The sequence below is a fragment of the Apostichopus japonicus genome, chromosome 12, assembly GCF_037975245.1.
Source record: "Apostichopus japonicus isolate 1M-3 chromosome 12, ASM3797524v1, whole genome shotgun sequence".
In the NCBI taxonomy this organism is placed as follows: domain Eukaryota; kingdom Metazoa; phylum Echinodermata; class Holothuroidea; order Aspidochirotida; family Stichopodidae; genus Apostichopus; species Apostichopus japonicus.
The window spans coordinates 29,669,989-29,688,247 of NC_092572.1; the positions used below are offsets into that span (position 1 = coordinate 29,669,989).

At 36.3% G+C, this 18,259-nt stretch overlaps 1 protein-coding gene across 2 annotated transcripts in view; it reads left to right on the plus strand.

Annotated features, from left to right (window-relative positions):
* The first annotated feature begins 2,748 nt into the window (after positions 1–2,748).
* Positions 2,749–18,259, plus strand: part of LOC139977636 (serine/threonine-protein kinase SIK2-like) — a 40,267-nt gene continuing 24,756 nt past the window's right edge. The window contains exons 1-3 of one of the 2 annotated variants that reach the window (XM_071987098.1): positions 2,749–4,072; positions 4,508–4,704; positions 14,456–14,572. In XM_071987098.1, the coding sequence (XP_071843199.1) occupies positions 4,522–4,704; positions 14,456–14,572 (300 nt within the window). In that variant the 5' untranslated portion in view covers positions 2,749–4,072; positions 4,508–4,521. The remainder of the gene's footprint in view (positions 4,073–4,507; positions 4,705–14,455; positions 14,573–18,259) is intronic. The other variant, XM_071987097.1, reaches the window with a different exon arrangement.

Sequence of the window (18,259 nt, forward strand, 5' to 3'; positions counted from 1 at the left end):
ATGTAGTAAACGCTTGTCCTTAATCGTATATAACCTGATAATCAAATTTGGAACGACTTTTAGGACATCCTTGCAGATTTTCATATTAATATTTCCAGAAACGTTCCCTATGGATTGGATATATTCATTTCCGGTTCGAGGTCATGCTCACGTTGATTGGAATTTCTGCAATATTCCTTTATCATGACAAAGTTGCTTTTAAGTCTACGAAGGGCTTAATATCGACGGGACTACACGTTCTAACGTTATGGAGATAATGATGACATTTTGGTTGAATTTGTTGCTTTATACGCCACCAAACTATGGTATAAAGCAAATAGCTTTCTATGAAATGGTTCGCTGCAACATATATTTTGAGGTGGGGTGGGGTGGTGTGGGGTGTTTGGCGGGGCGGGTGGTTAAGTTAACTCATTATGAACGAATATGGTCAAAACGAATTATATACCCGAATGACCCCCTTAACATGATCGACAGTTCTTTATGGGGTGGAAGGGGGGGGGGGAGGGGGAGGAGTTTGTATCCACAAAATACGTATTAGAGAAGTAACCCACACGCATCAACGATATTTTATGGAGTATAATAAGCTATAACTGAATTATATTATAGTACTGTCATAGAAGCCATAACGATACCGATATGGAGTTCTCATTTATGACACCGATATATATTATTAACCCCCTGTGCATATGTCTTAGATATTAACTCGAACGTGAGAAAAGACAAACCTTCGCCAATAGTGACAATTAAGTTGACGTCACGAATAAAAGTGAAAATGAACTCGAATATACACAAATAATCCACGGTTATACGAAGGCGCGCCACCATATGCAAGAACCCTATTATTTTAATGACACGTCATAACACCTATAGGAAACTGTAACATATTTTAATAGTATCCTTACAACATATATATGTATTCACCAGGTCCGCCGGCACGACAGTAACCCACGTCAATGAAAAGTATTTATAGTTTTCTATATCTGGTATAGTGATGATCGTAAATTACAAAGATAGCAACTTCTCTTATGTAAGTTTTCACGAATCCAGGCCAGTCATTACGCTTTCAGTTTAGGATTCACATTTTTAAGTTTCGACAAATGAAAAGGGGGAAAAAAACACACCCCCCACCCCCAAAACAGAGACTTCAAGTTAACCACTGTCAAAAAGTAACATCACTTGTAATATCTTCGATGGCAGAGAAATGTGACCATTTTGAAACTGGTGGAAGAATACAATGGAAGAAAGAAGCATAATTCTGGATTGTAATATTTTGCAAAGGGAGGAATGGGGAAGGGGAGGGGAGGGGAGAGGAGGGGATTTACACCATATGGAAAGGGGGTTGTATAATGATGAAGAGACGTGGTTCCATCGTTGCCACGAAATTTTACTTGCAGATTAACCTTACGACCATGCATTGTCAATAGACGAAACGACCGTCCATTGGTCTATTCCAAGCACGTGAAACTGTACACACACGCAGGTACCACAACACTACCAAACTTTCGAGCACTCAAGAGATGTTTGTAAATAAAGGACTCGGCTAAAAAATTGTGTGTTCTGGGTTTGCGACGGTGAGATTGTGAGACTGAGGGGTCGTTGGTGCGATATATATCCGGTTACGAGGGGACAAGGAGTGGGGATTTAAATTTACAGCATAGGCATGACTCAGTACCTTAAAGTGTTAAAAACAGAAACTTGTCCCAGTACGTGTATCCGCTGACACGATTGACTGAACACGCAGGTGGTGCAATAATGATGCTGAGTGGAAAAATTATCACGGTGACGTCACTTTATCTTCATGATCTTGAATAGTACAGAGAAAGTCAAGTTTTCTGTTGTCGGAAGCACGAGCTTATGCATGACGATGATTATGACATTTATCGGCAAACATCGCGTTAACCTATTGCCTTAATTGTGTTCGCTGTGTTTCACGTGATATTAATTGCTGTAGTGCATTACAACTGTGTGAAAATTTATTCTCCTTCGTTTTCCATCTTTTTTTTTAGCAGTGTAGCCTTTATGGCTGCAGTGTAATCAGTGGTATCATTCCTTTACGGTGCAATGATAATGATATGTTATATAGGGATAAAAGAATGTATTATGTTGAAAAGATAGTGGCATTTCATTGAACTTCAACAGAATCCCCCAGTCATCAAAAATGGATCATGATTAGATATAGATTCCACTTTGGAAGTACAATAGGCCATTTTCACTGTTAGGTTTCACTGTGACATCTTGATTACATCAAACCTCATTTGCATGGCTTGATAACTTACTGGGATTCATCTAGTGAAGACCAGGAAATAAACATAATGTAAGTGAAGGTTGCTATTAAAGACACCAAAAAATGGCGGGGGTTCTTCGTGTGATCTATACAGAATGACTTGCTCACAGTCCTTCGCAACACAGTCACTCAGACCCTAGGTAGCGTAACTCCATAAAAGAAGTAACATTATATTAAATGGTGCTGGAGCATTAATAGATTTTCCAGGCACGAGTTGGCCTTGGTGTTCGCAAGACTCTTACAGTGAGTGAAAAATAGAAGAGACTCATTAACATAACATTTTAATATTGCTCTTCCGATACGCTTACAGTTTACTACACAGTTTTTCAGCGCTGATTCGTTGCTATGGAACCTTTTGCGTCACGAACCTTTCAGGTCGCCATAGTAACTAAACTGATCAACGCGATCCACACAGGCTTGTTCAAGGACGATACTGAAATGACGTCATAGAGAGTGACGTATAGTACCCCCTGCCGAGCTGGAGTATGCCTGAGCTATTACACAAACAATGTGTATACGGTGTGGACATTTAACACTGGTGAAGAATGCGGTCGCAAGCGGCGAAATTACGTGGATATCTCCCAAGCGGCTGGCTCGCGAGGGGAAATTCTATCCTGTGTTGATTTTATGGAGCCCTTTTAGCCATCTCGGGTAAATGTCTGACGCTGGGAAGATACCAGGAACGAATTTGCATTCTAAAATTTTTATGTTCGTATTGCGGGAACCACAACGAACCCCGTACCTGTGCAATCCGAAAAGCAATGCTGGATAGCTGATACTGCAAGTTAATTATTTAGGTAAGCCGAAATCCGCTTATTCCTTTTGTGATTAACTGTCGGTGAGACCGCCCACAAACCATGAGCTTCAATAAATAAGCTAAAATTTTGTTCTCATGTGAGCTCAGATACAAAGGATTTCCACTCTGAAATTACGGTCGGATTTTTTTTTTCATGTACAAAATATCTCGCCACCTGGTAGTATTTTGTATAACGTGAACTGGCGCGTACTGGAAATTGGCGCAGTGTAAAGATTTTCTAGTCTCTCCAAAACAAATGTACATGCGACTTACTGCAAGTTTTCACGCATTATAGCATGCAACTGGTAATTGAAAAATGTATATATTTCAGATTTTGTGATTCAGACGTATGCAGATCAGACATCATGAATATGTTCATAGCATATGTGTCGTGTTTATTGTGCACTTATTTGACCATGGTCCCATTAAAAAATAGTACAACTAAAGCATGATCCGCTACATTTATTTTTAATATCTGTTGGACATAATTTGTACCTGTTAGGGCGATCGTCTCACCACAAACTGTGATCATGAATAATTCTGTAGTAAATAAAGTTGAGGTGCGGCAATTTCCAGTACTCATTAGATTGAATGTTAAGTCGTACAGCTAACAGTAACCCTAACAGTTAAAATGTAGTATACTATAACATCAGTGTGCCAAATAACCAACATCTTTAATTCTACAAGATGCCCGGAAATGACCGTAACTTTTACGACAAGCCGTGTCTGTGTCAGCTAAGATGCTACAGAATGCCTTCTTGGAATATTTAAAAGGTTTATTTACTGAAATATTAACGTTCCAATCATTAAGTGCGCCAAGTAACATGCCACCTAGCTATAACGTTACCATTTATCCTAGTCAGTTTGCGTGGTTGAATGGCTATGTGTCATCGTTAGCATAGCAATTTGTTGATTCGCCTTACGTCAATCGAGCGACCACAAGCCTCTGTATTTCAACCTGGTACTCTTGACGTAGGTTCGATGTACATTAAGTGAGTCAGGAATTTTTATCTTGACAGTGTGGATTCGAATTTAGCAGAATATTTCACAGCTGTTTGGTCTATGTCCTATGTGGCTATCATGCAGCTTAGGATTATCATTGATGTTAAGCCTATGTGTATTACCACAGTGAACATATGTACTATGAACTGTGCGTACTAGAGCTGTAAAATATACTAAACCTAATGCAGGATTGGACTCCAAAGTATCTTTCTTGTGAAATTGGATCAGATAAACCAAAGTGGATATATTATAGTTTCCACAGATTGCAGTTATTACAATTGTGTATACTAATTTTTTGTTTTTTGATATTTTGCGATCTGAGTGTACATAGTGCCCCCATTAGGCCCCTGGGGCTTCCAAGTTGCAAACTGTATTGTGTAATCGTCTTTCATGTTTTCTCTGGATTCTTTGTTTACGCTCTTCAGGAGTTGTGGTGAAAATGGTCGTCATGGAAACTCCCGACAGCACTCAACCACTTCATATGAAGCATGGTGGTGAACAACAGTATTCAAAACCTAAACGTGGTCATATACGCGTTGGATTCTATGATATAGACCGCACCATCGGCAAAGGAAACTTTGCTGTTGTCAAGCTTGCCAAACATCGTATTACAAAATCTCAGGTAAGTATCAATGTAATATTGTGAGAAAGTGTTTAAGTTGCAGAGTATCTGCAGAGAACTGAATTTGTAGACCCTAGAAGCTTATACGCCCACCCCCCCCCCAAAAAAAATTCTGTTACTCCCCATTTAACATTGTATAACATGCATTTGACTTGGCCTTCATGAGAAAGAAGTTATTGCATATTCTATTCAAAATTTGTGAAATCCAGAAATCTGGGACTGTATGTATTATGTAGGCTTGTATGCATTATACACTAAATATTAGGTATATAGTCAAGCGTCAGAATGCAAAAAAAAAATTTTTTAGAGTGCATTATAGCTAGAACTTTGGGTCGCTATAACCTTTCTTTTAAAGTCCGAGATCTCTAACTTGCAAATTAAAAAAGGTGCCATGTCCCTCATGGTGCAAAAGGACGGGTGGCTTTGCGTAAAGGACAAAAAAAGTGCACCAACTTGCAATCAACAGGATCATGTAAGGTTTGATTGTTGTAACTGTACATAGTTTTATCACCATTCTCAAGAAATAACATGATCTAATCAGCTAACTGTACATGAATTCATATCCCTGTGGTCGAAAGGGGAAAAGAAGCTGACATTCCGAATATTATTTTGGAATAATATACGGGAAGTCTTTGAAATCCACCATATCTATCATACATGCCATCTGTTGGTCTTTGGTACTACCTAGAACTCCCTGCAAGCATCTCATGTTTTCATAAGTGCAGCACTGAACATACACTACACACATAAATAATTGACACTACATATCGGGCTTGCTATCCACATGTACAGGTTTAGCTCATTGTGGATTTATAACAATTAGGTAGACCGTTTCAGATGGGAGAACTATGGATTGCCCACTGTACTTTGTGTGCCAAGGGATCAAAGCCCCTCCCCCCCCCCCCACCTCCAAAATGCTAGTTTCCATCTTGAATTATCCACTGTACCATACTGTAGTACTCAGCCATACTGTAACACTGAAATGGCAAACCACATCGTGAGTGATAAAAGAGTTAATTGCTGGCAAGTCCAACCAGGGCGAATCTAAAAGCATGTAGCATTTATAATGCAGAGCCCTAATTCCCATTTTTGCATTTGTGACCTTATTTTGTAAATTGCATTGTTATTTATTTAGTTCAACTACAAAAAGTTAGCAAAAACAAGGCATATATAGAAACTGGAAAAAAGTATTTAAGGAAAAAGAAGAACGGTCAAGAAATATTGTTTAACCATGAATGGCTTTGGCAGCAATTGTACAGAACCTGTATATATACTGTACAGATGTACGTAAACGTCCCATTGATATGTACTTGTACTGTACAATGAGCATGGTTCATTGCATAGTTAGTTCAATGTAATGTATATACATACAGTGACTTAGTTAAAGTTATTGCTCCTCTATGGGACAGCTGACCTTGCTATATAATCTAGCATAACAAAAGAAGAGCTTCGATATGGTTAAATTTTTGCTTTTGTGACCTTATTTTGTAAGATGCATTGTTATTTATTAGTTCAAACTGCAAAAAGTTAGCAAATAGAAGCTGAAAAAATGCATTTAAGGAAAAAGGAGAACGGTCAAAAAATAGTGTTTCAACATGAATGGCTTTGGCAGCAACTGTACAGGTATATATACTGTACAGATGTACGTAAACGTCCCATTGATATGTAGACAAGTGAGTTATACACCGTACGTACTTACTGTACAATGAGCATGGTTCATTGCATAGTTAGTGCAATGTAATATATACAGTGACTTAGTTAAAGTTATTCCTTCTCTATGGGACAGCTGACCTTGTTATATATAGTCTAGCATATATAACAAAAGAAGAGTTTCGATACATGGTTAAATAAGTACACAGGTCAGCAAAGATGTGTTGAAGGGTTTCAACAATTACTGTGTACAGGGAATAAATTATCCGGTAAAATGCATATATGCAAACAGGCAATTTGCTATACAAGTGTACAGAGGTTTAGCTCAGTTTGTGCACATAGGACCCGTAGCAGGTTATAAGATAAATTTGAGAGCCGTCCAAATCTGCTATATAAAATATGAATACTAAATTATTCACTGGTTTCACATAACCTTTGTTTTTTAAGGAATTTATGATAAACAATTAAAATTTTGGAATCTCTATTGTGATATATTTATACAAATATCAACTCTAAAAATGATTTCCTTTCTACCAAACTTGTAACTTCTGTAAAAAAAAAACAATCATCTGGGTCTTAATAATCTTGTCCGTTCAGTAAAACAAACAACAACATACAGTATGTACCGTACTAATTACTTTGATAGCTTGTGTAGTCTATTTTCAAACTAACAGTGTTTTCTGTGTCATGAGTGAACATTACTTCACACAGTAAGTATCTATAGCCTTTACTGTACAGAGTAACCTGACCTGCTAAAGGTGCTACTACTGTACCTTTCCAAGCCCAAAAAAACAACAACAAAAAAAACCTAAATAAATATTGACTTGTTGCCTTCATTCTAACACTGAACCTGACTCAAGTGTTCAACTGTGCAGAGTTTCCTCACCGTTTCACTGAAGAACGGTTCCTCAAACCACTCAGCTTTCATGAAAGTGTTTGTACAACAGTTTAATTGTTTCCGATTCTTGCTGCTCCTTTCCATATATATACCGCAGTGCCAATCACCAAGTAACAGCTACGTACTGTAGACATATACACTATATATGCATGAAGCAGTTGGATTGTACAGGCAGATATATGAGAATAAATTTGTGTGCAAAGTCAAAACGGTTGGAAAGGGTTGACTTATTACGATAGTTTTGTTCATTTTCTGCATGCCTCTCTCTGGATGAAATACTGTATGATTTTTGTTTGTCCTTGATGCGTGTATAGCTCTTTCAGTTTATGTAATTCTGGTTCCTCGAAGGTACGGAATGTCTGGAGTACTGGTTGTTGTGAATGAAGTCTGAAGGGGTTGTTGCCTTAATTGATGGAATTAGAAAGGGATGATATGCACATATCTTGTGATTTTTATGTTACATATATTGTTTGGCATATAGGTCAGACTTTTGCTATATCAAATCACAGCAATAATTTAGTGTTGGTGATACAGGTCGGACTTGTGTTACATGTAACACAGCAATAATTTAATGTTGGTTATATCTAGGTCAGACTTGTGCTACATAAAAATACAATAAATTAATGTTTGTGATATACTGTAGGCCAGATTTGTGTTACATTAATAAAACAGCAATAATTTGATGTTAGTGATACAGGTCAGACTTGTGTTACATAAAAATACTTCAATAAATTAATGTTGGTAATATAGGTCAGACTTGTGTTACATTAAAAAAACAGCAATAATTTGATGTTAGTGATACAGGTCAGACTTGTGTTACATAAAAATACTTCAATAAATTAATGTTAGTGATACAGGTCAGACTTGTGATACATAAAAACAGCAATAATTTCATGTTGGTGATATAGGTCAGACTTGTGTTACATATAAACACAGCAATAACTTAGTGTTAGTGATACAGGTCAGACTTGTGTTACATAAAAATACTTCAATAAATTAATGTTGGTAATATAGGTCAGACTTGTGTTACATTAAAAAAACAGCAATAATTTGATGTTAGTGATACAGGTCACTAGGTCAGACTTGTGTTACATAAAAATACTTCAATAAATTAATGTTAGTGATACAGGTCAGACTTGTGTTACATAAAAACAGCAATAATTTCATGTTGGTGATATAGGTCATACTTATGTTACATAAAAACACAGCAATAACTTAGTGTTAGTGATACAGGTCAGACTTGTGTTACATAAAAATACTTCAATAAATTAATGTTGGTAATATAGGTCATACTTATGTTACATTAAAAAAACAGCAATAATTTGATGTTAGTGATACAGGTCAGACTTGTGTTACATAAAAATACTTCAATAAATTAATGTTAGTGATACAGGTCAGACTTGTGTTACATAAAAACAGCAATAATTTCATGTTGGTGATATAGGTCAGACTTGTGTTACATATAAACACAGCAATAATTTAGTGTTATTGATACAGGTCAGACTTGTGTTACATAAAAATACAGCAATAATTTAGTGTTAGTGATAACATAGGTCATACTTATGTTACATTAAAAAACAGCAATAATTTAATGTTGGTGAATGGTGATCCAATTCAGACTTATTATTTTTTTCCTCTAAATTTTTTGTGAGCGTAACTACCAAACTAATTGTATTGAGCTCACCAAACTATTTCTTCTGAATGCTTTACCCTTTCATGTGAGTCCCATGTGAGTCCCAAATGTAGAGTAGTGTCTCCATGAGGTGAGATACCCTGAACGAGACTAGGTGTATTACTTTACCACACCCGACTGGTTGTTTTTCCTCATTTCAGGCAAGTTTTGATGCAGCAAACTCTTGATGACCTGTTAGGTATTTAAGTATGTGGTTTTAATGGCTGTAAACAGACTTCATAATAACCCTTCCAACACAGCTCTATAGACATGTTATTTGCTGACAAGATTGATGAACCCTCACAATTGTTCTGTCTATAACCAGTACACATGAAAAAATAATTCCCTCTGAACAGAAATCAATGCATTGGGTGTGGATGGGACCGAAAAGAAGAGGGACATTGGATTGTTAGATAATTGTGCAGAAAAGGTATGAGGGGAGGGGAGAGGTTGGGGTAGGTGGAGAAATAAAAACCTAATCAATCCTCAACTTTTGCAGAGTTATTTTGGACCCTGGAAAGGTTAAGATCCTCAATCTATGTTTGTTTACACCGTTCAGGTTACCAAGGAGACTATTTTCCTGAGGAGAAATAATTGACATTGATGGAGAAAGTGAGAAATGTCACTGAGAGTCTGAGCCTGTGGTTCGTTTGGGAATTAAATATGCAATCTAAAGACAAATTGGCATAAATTAGGTCCTGAAGTGCTGGGTAACCTTTATATGTAATCCCTGTAGAGATAAACACAGCATGTCAGTTGTCAAATTAACAGTTTATGTTACTCTACTAAATGAAAGCAAATACTGTACTTATGTACAGTCACTTTGAAAGGAAATGATGAACACATGTGTCCTGTTCCACTATATTCACTGAATATGTCCATGCTTGCCCTCTACAATATACTGTAGGACATAGAGGCCAACACTCTAAATTCTGGTTGTTATTTGGATACTGACCACAATGAACTGTTATTGAGCTACAGACTATCATCTCTGCTCATGGAACATGTGTAGTAAAATCAACTTAAACATGGACATGTTTGTGCTTCATTGGAAGAATAAACATAGACTTGTAATATACACACACACACACACATATATATATATATATATATATATATATATATATATATATATATATATATATATATATATATATATATATATATATATATATATATATATATAAATGGGTTTCTTCCCTCAAAGTTGAAAGAAGTTTGAGCAACTATGAATTTCTAATATCTCAATATTTTTTTCTTTTTTCAATGGAGTAACTCTATTGTTTGAACCTATGCTGTATTGACCTATTGCACACTGTAGCTATATGAACAGTAGTTCTTCGTAGTGTAACTGCCGTAGCGATCTTTGACCATGTTAGCTGTGAATTTCACGAATACTCAATGACCCAGTTACATTTGTCAGTTGAACTGTTGTTACGATTCGTAATTGGATATTGACAAAAGGTTAAAAGTTGTTTACCTTCCCTTCATACGGGTGTAAAGCCTTTCTTTTCTGGACAATTCCTTATAATCAAGCAGTACAGCAAAGTCTGCATACTGTTTGTAATTGGGTCGTTGTGTGGGCAGGGTTGAAGCATTTAGGTTACAATGACAGGGTGAAAAGACATCATTTTATTGTCTACTTGCGCATGTTTTACTGTAGAAACCACAAATTGGCAATAAATATATTTGAGAAAAAAAAAACAATTATTACATTCATAACTGATTTATGTGATTGATTGCAGTTTAATTCCTTTGTTATCAGAGTCACTTTTAATAGGTTGTTTTGACATCAAATCAGATCGTCAAAATCTTGTTAAAATCAAAACTATCAGCCTAAACCAACTAACAATACCAACCTGTACTCAGTGTACTGAACCTTAATAGTATTATTATGGGGTATATATCCGCATCCCATAAAGTGCAGTGTCATCTTGTCTACTTTGCATACAAGAATCGGGCCAACGCCATTATTATTGATCATAATTAAATTTTGAAGCCATTACCAGCTACAGTAATTGTATCATTTTGGACATAACAAGAAAAAAGAGACAGATTTAAAAAAAAAAAAAAAAACCACAACAAAGGGAACATGGCTCAATTTAACTTGAGTTATTGTTGAAAAGTGAAGTTGAAAAGTGAGTATTAGAAAGGCTAGCAAACTTTAAAATCATATGGGATAACTTTGAGCCATGACAACTAACTCAAACTTAAGACTGGAAAGGCCAAGTTAAGAGCTGGGAAGGCCGGGACGGTTGTACACCATGACGTCAGTGATCGAAAATAGCTGAACTGTGAGGATCATATTTCTGTTATTAGTTGTGAACCAGACCTACTGAGTTCTGAAGAAGGATTGCATTTCAGATGTGTTTTTGATCAGAATGTTAAAGGCTCTTGTGCATTAATTGCTGGTACTATATAGCTCAACTTGAATTTTATATACCTGTAAGATGTGTGTAGCATGTAGATACTGGCTTTCCTTGTGAAGGGCACAGTTTCCACGAAATCAAGCTTCACAGGTTTTTCACAAGTTTGGTTTATGGTTGACCAGTGTGTGGTATTGAAGGAAGTACTGTACTTTGGTTTTCCCCATAAAATGAGGAAATTATTCAGCAGTTTATATATACAGTATTACCTCTCTAGTTGTAACATGGCTGGAACAGTATATAATGCACAGTAGCTAATAAATTCAGGTAACTACTGTATATCTAAACTTAAACAGTCAAAACTCTTAAAATTGAGAGCTCTGCCGATATAAATAGTTTGGTTTAAGGTTGAAATAAGCTTCATAAAATGTTGAATTTGGGAAACTTGAGAGCACACTTGAACTTAAACTTGAACTGAAAAGTTTTGAATTTTAAAAGCTTTGAAGAAACTTCATCAAACTGTTACCAAGATCAAACTTCATGAGAGGAAAACTCAAATTGTTGAACTGTTTTCAGTATGGCACCATGAATTTCATTATAAAGAAGATTTCCATTATTTGTGAATGTTTTTCTCAGATAGTAAGTTTTGTGCTCAAAGCTACTGTACACTTCCTCAAGTAAGGCTTTTCATATTGCACATGAACCAGTGAATTTTAGTAATCTAGATACATCCACTTTTAAACTGTAAATTAACAGTATGTATAGTTCAGTGTTGTATTAAGATGGACCACATGGCTTCTAATTACACAGGGTGGCGGAGGGGGGCGGGGGTTAACAAAAATCGTGATCAATCATTTAGATAAGAATTGAAAGAGGGGGAAGTTCGGAAAGTTACTCACCCAAGGGGAGAACTTTATTAAAAGGAAGTCAGTTACATTATTCTCATGGGTATATGGTAAATTATATATTCGATACATGTATGTTTCTGTTTGTGCTGCTGTACTCATAACCATGCCACTTTACCCCTAACCATGCCACTTTACCCCTATCCATGCCACTTTACCCCTATCCATGCCACTTTACACCTAACCATACCACTTCACCCCTAACCATGCCACTTTACCCGGGCCCTATCCATGTCACTTTACCCCGATCCATGCCACTTTACCCCCATCCATGCCATTTTACACCTAACCATGCCACTTTACCCCTATCCATGCCACTTTACCCCTAACCATACCACTTTACCCCTAACCATACCACTTTATCCCGAAACAATGCCACTTAACACCTTACCCTGCCACTTTACCCTGTGCCACGTTACCTCTAACCGTTACACAAGACACTGACATCATCATTCTGAAGCATGGAACAGCTTGCACGTCTTTTGTAGAACAAATTCAGGTTGTAAATTTTACTTCTACCTGCGATGTGTTTTTCATCAATCTTTCATCAAATTTGACTCCACAAAAGTAATCATTATGCAGTCAACTACCACAGTAAAAAAAAAGAAAGGAAAAGTTTGCAATGTTCATTTAGCACTCAGTAGTATCAATTATTACTAAGCATTAATCATGTTTTTAATTCATATTTACCGCTGTGTGAACGATATGTAGATCGTGAAGGACTTTTCACATTTTCCACCAACATTTTATTCTCTCAAATCTACATTTGATTGCAAAGTGAATTCATCAACATTATGGGTAGACATCAACTCCCACATGTTTCACCCAAGATGTCATATCTTCATGAACTCGTAGCAGGTTTGCTGTTTTCTGTTAGTTCTAAACGCCATTTACAGTGTACTGTGGTTATTCCACCCACGGTGAAGCAGCATGCATTCAGCCACAGTGCGAGGGTACATATATGCATAGTTTGAGGATATACATATGCATTGTTTAAGGATGCATATGCATAGTTTACCTCTGTGCTAGCTTCTCAGTATGTACAGCAGCAATGCAGACAGCGTACTCACCAGCTGGGTCGCTACAGCATGTTAATTTTATAATGGCTAAGCCTAATATGCCATTCTGTAACTTAGACTGTGAAGGAAAACTATGGTTGCTTGCAGTAAAAAGTATTATCTTAATAGAAGATGGCACTCTCAATATCGCTTTCTGGTTGTAGTTCGTATAATTAAATTATTGTAAACTAATATTGAGATGAATTAAACTTACTTTGTTTAATTAATATAAAACATTATAAAATTCATATTCATATATAATATATCAATATATTACTAGGAAGGAGTCAGATGTGCTACAGGGTATTTTAATCCAAAGCTGATCAACTTTGATGCAAACAAGTTTTGAGAGTTATTTAAAAAAAATTCTTTATGTACATCGATAGGATAAATTGTGAAACAAAGTCAGGAATGTTAATATCATGGACAACAAATATAATAAATAAAAAGTTAACAACATAAACAAATAATTAAGAACAACGATACCGACGGTAACAATGACAAGGAACACCAATTGGTGCAAAATGGAAGAAAAAAATCTCTGTATGAAAAATCTCACAAGAAATACACGTACAGTTATTGACATCTTAATGTAAGGATTAATTTGGAAGCCTGAGGAGGAAGGAAGTGGCCAGAAGTGAGGGCGCATTGCTTAAACGTTTCCAGTAATGTAGCTAAAGGTACAGTAGATGGGACAGTGCATATGTGGATGGGAGACAGGTAAGCAATTGTCGCTCATAAATCCCAAACCAGTAGATCATTGATAAATAACATGGAATCACAATGGCAATAAAGGCAACAAAACATAAATATATAATAATAATAATAATATAAATAACAAATATTAAAGAGCTGTTATCATGAAATAAAACATGCTCAAGAGCACTGTACAAAAGAACCAATACCTGGAATATAAAATTACCAAACTTAAGAAAACCTAAAAGTAATAACAACAGCAATAAAAGTTAAAAAAAATATAAGACAGGGTTATAATGAACATAAAAATATTAATATACATAAAAATGGGCACAGTAATGTGACTAAAACAAGGAATAAGATTGATGCCCATACTCAAGCCCAAAATAAATGATAACCATCATGATGAACGTGGGTAATACAGTAAGAAAATGTTTTTATTCAAATAAGATCATAATTCCCAATTTTGAATGTATTGCATACATGTCCTTTATTTGTGTCCACAGGTTGCAATAAAAATAATTGACAAGTCCAGATTAGACGAGTGCAACTTGAAGAAGATTTACCGGGAGGTGCAAATAATGAAGATGTTAAGCCATCCACACATCGTCAAACTCTATCAGGTGAGAAAAATTCAAGAATTATATACACATTTGCATCTTGCTATTCATTGCATTTATCATTTGTTATAATCATGAAGCTATATGGAACATGCTCTTACCAAGTGTACCTGTTTATTAAGGGGGGGCGGGAGGGGAGGGCGGGGGATGAGGGGCATGTCGCAAGAGTCACTCTATTGAACGAACTATAACTGGGCTTTAATTGGCTTGGATTGTCTTAATAACTGTATCTGTCAAGAACCTATCCGAGTTTGGATAAGGCAAGGATTTCTAATCCCTTTTTGGGATTAGGTTTAACAGGATGTCAACATTTACTCTACACTCTGTTCTTTTAGTAATCAAAGTATGTTTTCTTGTTTGATTTGAATAGATTCATGAGAAAATGTTTGTTACCAACTTTAATACAGATACGGTAAAGAGAATGATTTGAGGGTAAACTTGATTGTTTCAGAGGTACCGTGTTACTTTAAATGTCATTGCGGACACCCATACTGGTCAGTATTAGATTGACCGTAGGAAATACTTGGACATCTGCAAAATAAATTGTGTCGTGCATGTCTAGAACTTGAGAGTGATCTCTACAAACCATGCATTCAGGTTACTGCTACTTTATAAGCTTCTATTTTCTTCCTTTTTTCCTGCACTATGTAATAATTATGTCCATATTCATATTCATAAATTTGATCTGCAAAATTGGCTTGACTTTACATGGCAGTGGTGTAGTTGAAAGTTCATTGACCTTATACATACATTTATGCGACTTGTGCATGCTGTACGTGTGCAACATTCTATGAATGTTATGTTCAATGTACCGAGATTATCTCAATTGGAAGGATAATGGAACTGCCTTCAGTGTAGTGGTTATAATCATTCATTTAATGGCCATCATTGATCAAACTGTGTGTGGTAGGCCTATATTGAAAGTTTGGACAGATCTGAGGTGATACTGTACTTTACCCTGTGCATGCTATATATACTGGTATCGGAACACTAAAGGTGGGCCACATTTACAATATTTATTGCTGAATCAATAATAGTTACTGTAGGTTCTATGGCATACTTAATTGCACAGAAGGTCATGAAACCCCTTTACTGTACATACAATACTATGTATCAAAGTTGAATATCAAACACCACAACTGGTGTCCTTGTACTAGTTGTCACCAGTCAACCTTTTAGTTGAAACATAAGTGGCATTTTTTGAATTTTCACTATAAGTTGAATATGTACATAAAATGATTTACGATAATTTGGTGATGCTTGCAAAAGCAACAGTTTTGATGACATCTCGTATACCATGATGCTAAGTTATGAGTGTGTACAGTATGTACAGGGCTTAGAAGGAGGTACAAGTGTACTCAAATTTTTTTATTTTTTTATAAATTTCCCAAAAAAATGTAAACAAGGATTGTGAAAGATGGACCTTTAAGGTGAAACTCACCTAATATATCTCATGAATGTATTAATGATGAATGCTTGATGTCAGAGAATTTACTGTAGACCTATTACAGTCAGTACCCTGGCAATTATTTACAATCTAAGGACATCGACTGTAGGGGTGCTTGATTGAAGAACTTTCCAAGCTTTACTTGGTGTGTTTCAAAGTTCTTACTAACTCCTGCACGGTAGTTACATCATGGCCTCCCTCTTGATTAAGGATTATTTTCTAGTTGCCCCTCTGACAACCAGGTGTTACGTTTTGGTCGTCCGAAGAGCAAATTTGGTCGTTTGAAAAAAAGGTAGCAAAATAACAAAGAGTGACTAATATAGGAGATGCGTAGGTTTGATAAATAGGACACCAGCTATGAGGTAGTAAAACTCCCATTCCTAGGTGGATTGTAGGCCTATGATTTTTGTTGTTTTATTTCACTGTCTCCAAAGTGATGGAGGAAGATGCCACTTAATCCTTTGGGGATATTTAGTTGCAATGCAATCTGAATTTGATGTAAACAACAAGTTATTATTTATTGTGTGTCTCCTACCTGCCTTCAGACAACATACTGTATGCACTTTGTCATCTACAGTAGCTACACCTAGCTGCACTACTGTATGCATATACACCACCATAGGACATGCTTTGAAATCCATGGAGATCTTGTTGTCATGGTGATATGATAGTCTTGGTGATAAAACAAGGGAATGGTATTACTGGCCAGATTTTTAATCTGACATGATTAACTGTCCAGTACAATTTAAACCCGTACAGTAACTATAATGTGTGATTATTTCTGCCTGTGAACTCATATATGTACAGCATATACATTTCACAGTTTGATTATTCAGGATTACCAATGGTGAGGTAGGCTGAGGTTTGCCAAGTTCACACAGTCAGTTTTGCTGACTTATAAAACAAATACCTCTTGCTGTTCAAATGGTACAATTGTCTATAAACTCAACAGGAAAATAATATCCTGAAAATATTTTGTAGATGAAATTGTAAGAAGCTTTTAATGGCCAGAAATGACTTTCTTGAGTCACTTTCTTTGATCTAGCTGAGTCTATATTTAGAACAGAGTTAATCAATTATTTAGACTGGGTTTGGTTTGCTTTCTTAAGTGAAGCAGGTGGATAAGTATTAACAAATTAAGTCCGTTCTTTTAGTAGAAGCGACATCACCATCACCATCAGTTCTAAATATGAAATGCGGTCGACAGAGCCCGTGTCGGGTTTCATCTAGAGTAACGGTTTCAGTTGATTTCATGCTGGGTACATACAGCCTCAGTCACAGTTTGTGGCAATGATGTACCATGGCTCACAGAAACGGTACTTCTACAATGAAGCTACAATGACAGCTACAATGTTGTAGAACCCTGGTTATATTTAGACCATTAGACTCCTCCAGTCTAGCTGAATCTAGCTTTGATGGCCAAGCACTCAGTATATAGTGCATTGTAGTCCATATAAAGCCAAACTGCAAGTACTGTAAGCAAGGAACTGACTTGGCCAACAGTTAACACTCCCCTGTACCAATACTATAAATGCAATTTGAATACCAAACCTCTCAAGCATAACTCAAAACTTTGAGATCTCGTGTAAGTTTCAACAAAATAGCTGCAGTCGGTTTACCTACTTTCCGTCCACTTTATGAGTTTATTTTTGTCGCATGGCAATTTTTTACGACATTGCTCTTTTATGTAAAAATTCAAAGACGAAGAAGAAGAACAACAACAACAGAGTTGTAGAGAGTCAAGAGGTGAGAAGGCTCGTCCCCTGATTGACGTCAGGAGCAAGAACTTGTAGGGATCTGGAATTTCACACCGTGGGGAGTGGGAATGCTGTGAATGCGATATAACGCCTAGAATAATGAATTGTTCCTGGTACTGCTGCAGACTTTCTAAGAGGACATGCAGAAACTACCTGAATGCATGTGTATTCTTGTCTCACTGTACCTTCCATTGCCTCTATTTGGGGGTTGTTGGTGATTGGTTTGAGCTATATATAATTAGTTTAATTGGTAATTACGTTAAGATGTTGTGCCGCTGAACGTTACACTGACACCATACAGTACATGTTATATTAGTTGTGCGAAGGGTACAAAAATAACAGTAATGAAAAGGAAATAGTAAAGACTATATACCTGTATGTCCTTACTATTTCCTTAGACTATATGTCCTTACTATTTCCTTAGACTATATGTCCTTACTATTTCCTTAGACTATATGTCCTTACTATTTCCTTAGACTATATGTC